Source organism: Diabrotica virgifera, chromosome 4 (assembly GCF_917563875.1).
Source record: "Diabrotica virgifera virgifera chromosome 4, PGI_DIABVI_V3a".
In the NCBI taxonomy this organism is placed as follows: Eukaryota; Metazoa; Arthropoda; class Insecta; order Coleoptera; family Chrysomelidae; genus Diabrotica; species Diabrotica virgifera.
Window position 1 is genome coordinate 27,644,799 of NC_065446.1, and position 12,855 is coordinate 27,657,653.

The following is a 12,855-nucleotide window of genomic DNA, read 5'->3' on the forward strand; positions in this document are numbered from 1 at the left end:
ACAATGACATCAACCATACTGGTTGTAATATTTAAAGGTAGGATCTCACACGGCAGACTTTAGATGACAACTCTAGTTGATGTTAGAAACTTGTAGAGGGGGGGGGGGCTTTAAACTTTGATTGGTCACTTTCTGACTTTCATAATTTTTAATCGAGTTAGGAGTTACTAAGCCTTGAAAATTGCCATTTTCCCGGTTTTCAAATTTTAAATCGCGTATTACTCAACAACAATCAATTTTAAAGAAAAATCACAAAAGACCTTTTTTTCTCAGAATGACCCAACGAATCTAAAAAAATGTCCAAAGCGAAAACATTGATTTATTAATGTTAAAAAAAATGTTTAAATAATTTTCCGACCGCGGTACCCCCTGGCACCTTTGGAATTTATTATAAGGACGTCTTTTTGAGAGGGTTTGTGTTATATATAGGGTGTTGTCAGTCCATCTTGTGGGTGGTCTTCCCGGGTTTCGTCTATCCGCTCTCGTTCTCCACTCACAAGATTTTTTTGGTCCACCTATCATCTCTCATTAGGGGTGTACGAGTGTGTTATAGAGGTAGCACCTTTTATTGGAACGACCACATCAAACGTCATAGACGGGAGATTGTTTTTGATAACTGGTCCTCATAAGGCACTCAACTCTCACTTATGGCTCCACGTGCCACATCCCGGGCAACTGCATTGGTCTGCAGGCTAAACTAAGTGAGGGTAGCCAGACATGGTGATAGGTTAGACAGTGGCAGCTGGCTGTTACAAAACTGACCATGCGGCGAGAATGATAGCCACAGAAACGGCACATATACAGCGGTGCAGAAGGCAAAGGGAAACCACTGCACTATTTTCCCAAGAGAATTTCTTCCCATAACGATGACAATTTTGGTAAGTGAAGATGGAATGTGTAGCGACCCGACTCACGCTCGGCGCCATCTCGGTTCCGGGTCGGATGGTGTGAAATTTGCTACCGGCTGCCAAGGTGTGAGGGACCAGGCACCTGGCAGAAATTGTGCGACTGAATCCAAATTTTCATTTAATTTAAGAAAATGTCAGCGAATTGGTACATGGAACGTCCAGGGACTGATCCAAAACCCTGGAAAGTTACACATCATTGAAAAAGAAATGGCAGACCACGATCTTTCGGTACTGGGACTCTCAGAAACTCACTGGAGAGGAAAAGGGCATTTTAAAACAACTGCTGACAACGTCGTCTATTTTTCAGGCCCAGATAACAAAAGTACAAATGGAGTCGCAATAATTGTACCCTCTAAACTTAACTACTGCGTAATTGGATATAATACTATTGATGACAGGATAATATCCCTTAAAATGAGAATATCCACCAATACCCTACACCTTGTCCAGGTATACGCTCCTACAACAGCTGCACAAGAAGAAGACATCAACAGGTTCTATGGTCGTCTAGAAGAAACTGTTCGCGCTATTCCGAATCGTGAACTCGTCATAATTTTAGGAGATTTTAACGCCAAAGTGGGGTCATCTAATGAAAATATTGAAGGAGTGCTGGGCAAAAATGGACTGGGACACAGAAATGAGAATGGCGACCGTCTAGTGGAGTTCTGTGTAGAACAACATATTACAATTACAAACACGTTATATCAACATCATCCACGGAGATTATATACATGGCGCAGCCCAGATGGACGAACAAGGAATCAAATAGACTACATCCTAATAAGATCAAGATGGAAGTCGTCGTCCATCAACTGTAAAACATATCCTGGCGCAGAATGTGGAAGCGATCATCAACTCCTGGTATTGAACGTTCGACTTCGTTTCAAAGTCCCCAAAAGAACACCCCAGAGAAAAGTCATGTCTCTAAGTCCATCAAAAATCAATGACTTCCAACAAAACCTAGAAGATGCTCTTTCTTTAGACCAAGTAGATAGTGAGCCTGAGAGCACTTGGATCTATCTCAAAGATAAGGTAATCGAGGCTGCAAAAGACTGTGAGGCAGCGGTTTCCACTGGCCGTAAGCCATGGATATCCGATAATACGTGGACTGTGATTCAACGCAGAAAAGAACATAAAACTAGATACGGAACAGACGATGAATACAGAGCGTTATCGAGAGAAATCAGAAAACAGTGCCGTAAAGATAAAGCTGATTACATCTCTCAAATATGCAGAGAGATAGAGGAACATGGCTGCCGAAATGAACCGAGGGACTTATTCCAGAAGATCAAACTCCTTACCAGAGAATTTAAGCCTCAAACGTGGTCTGTAATAGATAAGGAAGGTAATTTAAAGACCGATACTGATGAAATATTGGAAACATGGCGAAACTACTGTGGCGAGCTATATAAAAATAACGAGGTATCAGCAGAAAATCAGTGGCCTTATGACTACCCTAGAGAACCTACTGTCTTACTCGCTGAAGTCAAAGATGCAATTAAATCACTAAAGAGAAATAAATCCCCAGGCATTGATTCAATACCATGTGAAATACTACAGTTACTAGGTGACAAAGGATTACTTATCATCCATTATATCTGTGTCGCTGTTTGGAATTCAGGTAAATGGCCATCTGATTGGTGTACCTCAATTTATATCCCACTACACAAAAAAGGAACTACTACCAGATGTGAAAACTACCGCACACTGTCACTAATAAAACATGCTAGTAAAATCTTGTTGCATATCATCAAAAACAGAATAAAAACCTATCTACATTACCAAATGCGTCAGGAACAAGCGGGGTTTGTAAAAGGTAAAGGTACAAGGGAACAAATCCTGAACCTGAGACAACTCATTGAAAAGTCTAGAGCAGCGGTTCTCAAACTTTTTGAGTCGTGTACCACCTACAGTTCTTTTTATTATTTTTGGTACCACCTATATTTTTGTATTACATATATTATCAAGACCTACTAAGTACTACAATTTTATTTTTTTTTTGTGTTTTGTGTACCACCGCAAATAATCTCACAATAAAACACTGAAAAACGTTTGTTTTTCTATACTTCCACAAAATTTATTACAACTGTGTTATTACTACAGCTGTTTCGGCAAAGTGCCTTTCTCAAGTGATATATTTTACAATGTGTTTGCCTTTTTAAGTCTTTAACTGAAGAGGTTGAGGAGTGGGGAGCTGACACAACTATACACAATTCATCATCCCATCCTACACAACACAAATTAGCAGCCTACCATAGCATGATACGTAGACTGACAGAAATTCCTATGACAAAAAAAAAGCTTCGAGACAGAACTAAATATCATTAGACAAATAGCTGTAAACAATGGCTATAACGAACAAACAGTTAACAACATTTTAAACCAAAAACTCCATAAGAAAGCCTTGAAATTAGTGTATCCACCACCACAGAAAGAACCCAGTACCTTCTGCTCTCTCACATATACTGGCAAAATAACAACAAAAATAGCCAGATACATAAAAAAGAAAGGAATAACACCAGCTTTCAGAACTAACAACAACTTAAGCAAACATATTAAAAACAATAAAAGCCGAAAGAGAAAGCAACTACAGAGTGGTGTGTACAAACTAACTTGTGGTGACTGTCCGAAAACTTACATCGGTCAAACTGGCAGAACTTTTGACAAACGGATAGCAGAACACAAAAGGGCTTTCAACAATAGAAAAACAGACACTTCTACATACGCACTTCACCTTCTAGATCATAATCATTCTTTCAATGAAGAGTTTCAAATTCTACATATTCAAAATAAAGGCCTTAAGCTATCACTTTTAGAATCAATGGAAATTAATAAATTGAAAAATACAGATATAATTCTGAATGACCAACTCGAGACAAACAGCTCCCCACTCCTCAACCTCTTCAGTTAAAGACTTAAAAAGGCAAACACATTGTAAAATATATCACTTGAGAAAGGCACTTTGCCGAAACAGCTGTAGTAATAACATAGTTGTAATAAATTTTGTGTAAGTATAGAAAAACAAACGTTTTTCAGTGTTTTATTGTGAGATAAAATGAACTTCCATCAAGTAACGGTCGAATCCATCAATTACCGCAAATAATGATATGTACCACCAGTGGTACATGTACCACAGATTGAGAACCGCTGGTCTAGAGAATTTCAAGTACCTATGATTATATGCTTCGTTGACTACCAAAAGGCATTTGATTGTGTAAGCTGGATAAATCTGTGGTCAATTTTAATAGAAATGGGCGCACCAATGCACCTGGTGACACTTATTAAAAATCTGTACCAGTCTAATATAGCGACAATACGACTAGATCAGAAGTTCTCAAACCAATTCAAGACCGAGAGAGGTGTTAGACAAGGATGCGTGTTGTCACCTGACTTATTTAACATTTATGGTGAACATGTCATGAGGATGGTTTTAGAAGGATGGGCCGGTGGAGTAACAGTAGCTGGTAGAAAAATCTCCAATTTAAGATTTGCTGATGACACTACACTTATCGCAGCAAATGAGCAAGAAATGTTTGATCTTCTGCGAAAAGTTGAGTACGAAAGCAATAAAGTTGGTCTGAAAATCAATAAAGCTAAGACAAAAATAATGGTGGTCGACAGATTTGACACTATTCAACTGACTAACATATTACAGGAATACCAGATAGTAAACACCTTTGTCTATCTCGGGTCTAGTATAGCTAACGATGGTAACTGTGAAGCAGAAGTTCGAAGACGTATTGGTATGGCAAAAAATGCGATGAGTCGCCTAACTAAACTTTGGAAAGACAGATCTCTCTCTCAAAATATCAAGATGAGACTGGTGAATGCCCTTGTATTCTCAATATTTCTATACGGAGCAGAGACTTGGACTCTTCGCGCATGCGAGCGCCAAAAAATTTATGCCTTTGAGATATGGTGCTGGAGAAGAATGCTGCGCATACCTTGGACAGCTCATAGGACAAACGTTTCCATTCTAAACCAACTCAATATTAAAAAAAGGCTGTCCACAATATGTCTGCAACGAATTCTACAATTCTTTGGTCACGTGGTTCGTAGAGGTGACGACAGTTTGGAGAGATTATTTGTTTCTGGAAACGTTCCGGGGAGAAGATAAAGAGGACGATCACCAACTAGATGGTCTGACCAAATAAAGCATTCAGCTGGAAACTCATTCTGCGAAGCTCTTAGAGCAGCTGAAGATAGAGACCAATGGAGAAACATTGTTAGAATATTGGAAGAAATCACGATCCTCAGTAATGGGGAAACGACAGGAGAGAGATCATCTCTCATTCTAGCGACGTGTCCTGCCCACTTCCATTAAATTTTGATCTTATGATCTTTTGATCTTTACATTCAACGTTGCGTCACTTGAAGTTTTCGTGCAGATTTCCTTGTTAGAGTAAGTATCTCTGCGCCATATGTAAGAACAGGCAGGACACATTCATTAAAGGCTCGTCTTTTTAAGCTGATAGGTATATCACCTTTAAAAATATCACGTGTAGTCTTCCATATGCTGCCCATCCCAGAGTTATTCTTCTTAGCAACTCAGCAGTTTGATTGTCTCTGCTAATTTTTACCGTATGTTCAAGGTATATGTAGCTGTCAACAACTTCAATTTCGACGTCTTCTACCTTTAGGATGGCTCGGAACTAAATTCGTCATTATTTTTGTCTTTTGGTAATTAATATTTAGACCTACTTTACGTGCTGCATCGCTGAGTTCATTCAATATATCATTGGCAGTTTTTAGGTCATCTGAAATCAGAACAATATCATCTGCGAATCGTAGATGACTAAGCATCTCACCATCGATATTTATTCCTTTATTTTCCCATTCCAGTGATTTCAAAGCATGTTCAAGTACAGTAATGAACAACTTAGGCGACGTAGTATCTCTCTGTCGAATACCTCTCCTGATATACATATATCTTATTGATAGGACCGTGCAGATTTATAGTTGTAGCATTTCTGTATACATATATTTTCTATAATATTGGTATACCTATGATCAATTCGACACTCTTCCAATGCCTTAAGTAATGCGGGTAGTTCGATAGTATCAAACGCTTTATGGAAGTCTATAATAAACGTTAGAACTAGAGGTCTATTTTGTATTCAATTGATTTTTCAATCAAGACTTTGATGCACTGTAGGTGGTCATTTGTACCGTAGTTGGGGCGAAAACCCAACTTTTTGGATATAGGTACATATGATTTATTTAAAAAGAGATATTTAAACGAGACCCTTTGTTACAAATTAATTATCAACATATAGGGTGTTTCCTATTTCATTATAATTTAAATGCCAGAATAATCTTGTTTGTTTGCATTTTTAGATATACATATGATTTATTTAAAAAGGGCTTATCGAAGACATTGGAAGTTGACGATTTATATAATCCATTAAAAATTGATAGAAGCCAAGTCTTGGGAGATAATTTACAAAGGTTAGTATTAATTTTTACACCTTTAGGTAGAAAGGTTTAGATTATATTATATTATATAGTATTAATTTTTCTCCGACGCCCCTGAGGGGTATAAGGAGGTTCGAGAAAGAAGAGAGAAGAAGAAGAAGTATTAATTTTTATAATTTTTTATTTTTAAAAATAATACAGAGCAGTTCTTTTAATTATTATATATCTATATATATATATATATATATATATATATATATATATATATATATATATATATATATATATATATATCAAGCAGTGATTCTTGAGGATGCAGTCTATTTTGGCCCACAAGACAAAGAAAACTCTTTGACTTAAGGTCAAGCTTTCGAATTTATTTTAATTCTTTTTCAAGACATCTGTTGACAAAAATATACAAATATAAAAATTATGTAGGTACTTACAATTTTCTTAATTACTTACTAGTCATGAGATTACATTGAAAAAATTTGAAACTTTACCAAAAGGACAATTATGCACATAGGTATGAAAAATTATTTTAAAAACTTCAGTTATGTTGTTTATTTTATTTTATTTAAAAAAAAAAAATTTTCAATGTAATCTCATGACTAGTAAGTAATTAAGAAAATTGTAAGTACCTACATAATTTTTATATTTGTATATTTTTGTCAACAGATGTCTTGAAAAAGAATTAAAATAAATTCGAAAGCTTGATAGTAAGTCAAAGAGTTTTCTTTGTCTTGTGGGCCAAAATAGACTGCATCCTCAAGAATCACTGCTTGATATTTGAATATACAGTCAAGAATACCATAATCTTTATATATATATATATATATATATATATATATATATATATATATATATATATATATAGATACAAGTTTTTTATTTCTCTCATCCTGCCCCTTACACTGACTGCAACCTCAATAAAAACTTGTATCTACATATTGTCAGTCAATAATACCAAACTACTTTATATATATATATATATATATATATATATATATATATATATATATATATATATATTGTTATGCTCTACTTTAACTATTTATTTAGATTGCTTGGCAAATTCTTAATTTAATCACTGCCTATGTAAAACAAAAACTAAATTCAAATTAAATATTCCAATAAATTTTATTCTCAGGGCTAATTCTGTATTTGATACAATACCTATGATTTGTGGCTTCTAGTATTTCTAGTTGCTTACTTCTTCCAGGATGGAACAGGGAAATTAAAAACATTCAATATCATATAAATGTAATATATTATTCATTTACCAAATAAGCCGTGTACATATGATTTTAAAAATACTAAATTTAACTTTGTTGCAACAATTTCTTATTTAATAAATCAAACTTTAATTGTGATATCTCTTTGTTTTAACAAAAAAAATTATTTAAATAAATTTTTTATTTTCTCATACTAAATTTGATAAATTTAACTTTTATTCATTTGAATTAGTGCGGCCGATATGTGATACAATTGCACATTTAATGATACAAGCATATAATTTGGACCACATATACTACACATATAAAGGTTCAAATTTAGATATGAGGCCATCTCAGATTTTACCTTTTACAAAAATGGCGGGGATTCAAAATGGCGACTATACATATGTGACTAATAGCACGATAACTTTTGAAAGAGACTTCAGATTTCAACCAAATTTGGTATATAGGTTCTTTTTTTAATTTACAAGATGGACGTGGTGAACCAGAAGAATCGGTTTACCAGAAGTTGTGTTTTTACTGGTTGTTTATCTAAAAAATATGTTTTTTTTCAATTTTTTCCCTCTGTATATATTAATTTTTCAAAAAGGTAATACCGCAATTGAATAGAGCATAAAATTATTTTGTAGAAAATATTTTGAAAGTTTTAGTTATGTTAATTACCATTTAATAAATGCATAATGTATCTTCACATGTACCTATGTGTGACAGATTCGTACAAATATTATAAGAATTATTGTGAATTTAATCGTAGAAGCATATAATTTGGACCACATATACTACACACATCAAGGTTCAAATTTAGATAAAAGGCCATCTCAGATTTTACTTTTTACAAAAATGGCGGGCATTCAAAATGGCGACTATACATATGTGACTAATAGCACGATAACTTTTGAACGAAAAGTCCGATTTCAACCAAATTTGGTATATAGGTTCTTCTTTTGATGTGCAAGACCAAAGTCTTGAACCGGAAGAATCGATTTACCAGAAGTTGTGTTTTTCCTGATTTTTATGTAAAAACATGTTGTTTTTCTAATAATTCTTTCACCCTGTATATATTAATTTTTCAAAAAGTTAATACCGGCGTTGAAAAGGGCGTAAAAATATTTTTAGGCAATATTTTGAACTCTTTAGTTACGTTAATTACCAATTAATAAATGCATAATGTATCTTCACATGTGCCTATAAACCTATGTGCGGCAGATTCGTGCAAATAATATAAGAATTATTGTACATTTAATGGTTATATCATATAATCATATAATTTGGACCACACACACTACACATACAAAGATTCAAATTTAGATATGAGGCCATCTCAGATTTTATCTTTTACAAAGATGGCGGGCATTCAAAATGAATCTGACGCACACAGGTACATCTGAAGATACGTTATGCATTTATTAAATTGTAATTAAAATAACTAAAAAGTTCAAAATCTCTCGTAAAAATTATGTTTACACTCTTTTCAATGGCGGTATTACCTTTTTGAAAAATTAATATATACAGGGTGAAAGAATTGAAAAAAAACAACAGATTTTTACATAAAAAAAAAACAGTAAAAACACAACTTCTGGTGAACCGATTCTTTCGGTTCAAAACCTCGATCTTATTCATCCAAAAAACAACCTTGATGCCAAATTTGGCTGAAATCAGACTTTTCGTTCAAAAGCTATCGTGCTATTACTCACATATGTATAGCCGCCATTTTGAATACTCGCCATTTTTGTAAGAGGCAAAATCAGAGATGGCCTCATATCTGAATTTGAACTTTTGTATGTGTAGTATATGTGGTCCAAATTATATGCTTCTACCGTTAAATTCACAATAATTCTTATAATATTTGCACGAATCTGCCACACAAAGATACATGTGAAGATACGTTATGCATTTATTAAATGGTAATTAACATAGCTAAAAAGTTCAAAATATTTTCTAAAACATATTCTTACGCTCTTTTCAATGGTGGTATTACCATTATGAAAAACTAATATACAGGGTGTAACAAAAATACAGGTCATAAATTAAATCACATATTCTGGGACCAACAATAGTTCGAATGAACCTAACTTACCTTAGTATAAATATGCACAGAAAAAAAGTTATAGCCCTATGAAGTTACAAAATAAAAATCGATTTTTTCGAATATATCGAAAACTATTAGAGATTTTTTATCGAAAATGGATATGTGGCATTCTTATGACAGGAGCATCTTAAAGAAAAATTATAGTACAATTTGTGCTCCCCATAAAAATTTTATGGGGGTTTTGTTCCCTTAAACCCCCCCAAACTTTTCTGTACGTTCCAATTAAATTATTATTGTGATACCATTAGTCAAATTCAATATTTTTAAAACTTTTTTGGCTCTTAGTATTTTTTCGATAAGGCAGTTTTTATCGAGTTGCAGCTTCTTTTTTAATATGTTTACATAAAAAATTTATGGGGGTTTTGTTCCTTTAAACCCCCCAAATGTTTGTGTACGCTCCAATTAAACTATTACTGCGATACCATTAGTTAAACAAAATGTTTTTAAAACTTTTTTGCCTCTTTGTATTTTTTCGAGAAGGCACCTTTTATCGAGATATGGCTTCTTTTTTAATACGGTTCAAAATATACCTAAAAATGTAAATCATACATAAATTTTCATATTATTACCAAGTCTCCTCTCCATACACAAATATGTGGTGGATTTGACAAATATTCAAAAATATCTCGATAAAAACTGACTTTTCGAAAAAGTACTAAGAGCCAAAAAAGTTTTAGAAATATTGTGTTTAAGTAATGGTACTACAATAATAATTTAATTGGAACGTACACAAAAGTTTGGGGGGGGGAGGGTTTAAAGGAACTAAACCCCCATAAAATTTTTATAGGGTGTCCAAATTTCCCTATAATTTTTTCTTAAGATGCTACTGTCATAAGAATGTTATATGTCCATTTTCAATAAAAAAACTTTAATAGTTTTCGATATATTGAAAAAAATCGATTTTCATTTTGTAACTTCAAAGGGTTGTAACTTTTTTTATATGCACATGTGTACTAAGGTAAGTTAGGTTCAATCAAACTATTTTTGGTCCCAAAATATGTGGTTAAATTTATGACCTGTATTTTTGTTACACCCTGTATACAGGGTAAAAAAATTGAAAATAAATTATTTACATAATATAAAATAGTTTTACATGAAAAACCAGGAAAAACACAACTTCTGGTAAACCGATTCTTCCAGTTTACGACATAGACCTTGTAAATCACAAAAAGAACCTATGTATCAAATTTGGTTGAAATCGGACTTTTCATTCAAAAGATATCGTGCTATTAGTCACATATGTATAGTTGCCCATTTTGAATGTCCGCCATTTTTGTAAAAGGCAAAATCTGAGATGACCTCATATCTAAATTTGAACCTTTATATGTGCAGTATATGTGGCCCAATTTATATGCTTGTATCGTTAAATGTGCAATTCTTATAAATATTTGCATCAATCTGCCGCACTAAATTGAATTCTTAAATTTGAAATCATTCCGTTTCAGACGTCGACCGATAAGGTCGAATGGCCAATCGATGTAAATACAAATATTCGAAACAACGTTTTTAAACTGTTTTTAATCTGTTTTAAACTGTGCTGTGTTTTAAAAATAAAACTTAACAACAACTTACGCTACATAAAAAGAAGTTACCTGCATCTGACGGCGAAAACCGGTGCAGGTGTCTTATCGCTTTGTGATAGCTGTTATCAGTGATCGTATAAAGGTATTTATTTATTTATTATTTACCCATCATTAAGAAACAAAACAAACAACAATTAATACCTAATTCTGTGAAAAAGTTAAACACAATAATCGGTATGACTATTTTAATCAGTGGCGTAACTTAAATAAATTAGGTGAATAAATTATTAAACCAAAAATGTATCAAAATACGAATATAGGGGAAATTACACCATATATACAAATGCAACCCATCCCAAACATTTACAGTACGCAAAATGTTCAGTATCCAACTGCATTTGATGCAAATCAATCCATCCCAATGGTACCACAAAATTATGCGGCTCATAACAACTACGCACAGGGGATGTTTCTCACTCAACAACAAATGCAATGTACACCATTCACGATGTCAACACAGGCCATTCCCGATCAAAGCGACCAAAATAAAGTTCAGCAGAAGATAAATTATTATTATGATGCAGTAAATCCCACTACAAGAAATCAAAACCAAATAAGAAATGTCTCACTGTCAGAAAACGAAAAAATGGAGCAAGAAAATTCAGATAATGAAGTATTTCAACCAAATGAGTTCCAAAAAATTGAATATAAGAAGCGGAGAAGAAATAGCAACAGCCCACAAATGAAAAAGAAATCCTTAAAGGTAAGTGAAGTTGAAAATTCTATTAGCACACAAAATCGTTTTTCTTCACTATCAAATGAAAATGATACAGAGCAAATAAATAATAACAAAAAGGAAATAGATAAAGTTCCTCCTTTTATACTATATGGAGTCTCAAATTTACCAGGTCTTCTAACATTAATTTGCTCATCTACGTCAGATTTTGCTTACAAATTGTTATCAGAAAACAAAATAAAAATCCGGACAACTACTATCGACAATTACAAAACAATCAAAAAGCTGCTGGACGACAATAAAATCGTCAGGCATACCTATAAACTACCAGAAGAAAAATCGTACAGAGTAGTTTTACGAAACATACACCATAGCACAGACACAAAAGACATAACAGCAGCATTAGCAGAAGAAGGTCATAAGGTAAAACAAATAATGAATGTCCATGACAAACAAACAAAATCACCCAAAAACTTGTTCTTTATTGACATTGAGAGAAATCGAAATAACAGTGATATCTTTAAAATCTCAAAACTGTTAAATGCAGTTGTTAGATTCGAAACACCCCACAAAAAGCAAACTATAGTGCAATGTAAACGATGCCAAAGTTATGGACATACAAGAAATCAATGCACTCAACAATTTCGCTGCGTGAAATGTGCTGAGTATCGCGACTACCGTACCTGCAAAAAGAAAAAAGAGGATGGCAATCCAGCAAAATGTGCATTATGTGGAGGATCACATCCTGCAAATTATAAAGGTTATCAGGTATACCTTGAAATTTTAAAATAGAAGATATCTCTCTAGTAATGGTGTGGCTGTACAAAATCAAGTGACAAGACCAAAAGTACAAGAAAAAGAATCACAAAACTCTATAAGCAGCTCACACGTTCCAGTAGAGGTGAAAACATATGCACAAGCAGCTTCAAATCAAAATCAAGTTCAA

At 33.6% G+C, this 12,855-nt stretch overlaps 1 protein-coding gene across 1 annotated transcript in view; it reads left to right on the top strand.

Moving 5' to 3' along the window:
• Nucleotides 1-3: 3 nt before the first annotated feature.
• LOC114349326 (ATP-binding cassette sub-family C member 4-like) overlaps nt 4-12,855 on the top strand; it is a 148,472-nt gene continuing 135,620 nt past the window's right edge. Inside the window, exons 1-2 of the mRNA XM_050648982.1 lie at nt 4-37; nt 6,185-6,356. Coding sequence (XP_050504939.1) covers nt 4-37; nt 6,185-6,356 — 206 coding nt within the window. The remainder of the gene's footprint in view (nt 38-6,184; nt 6,357-12,855) is intronic.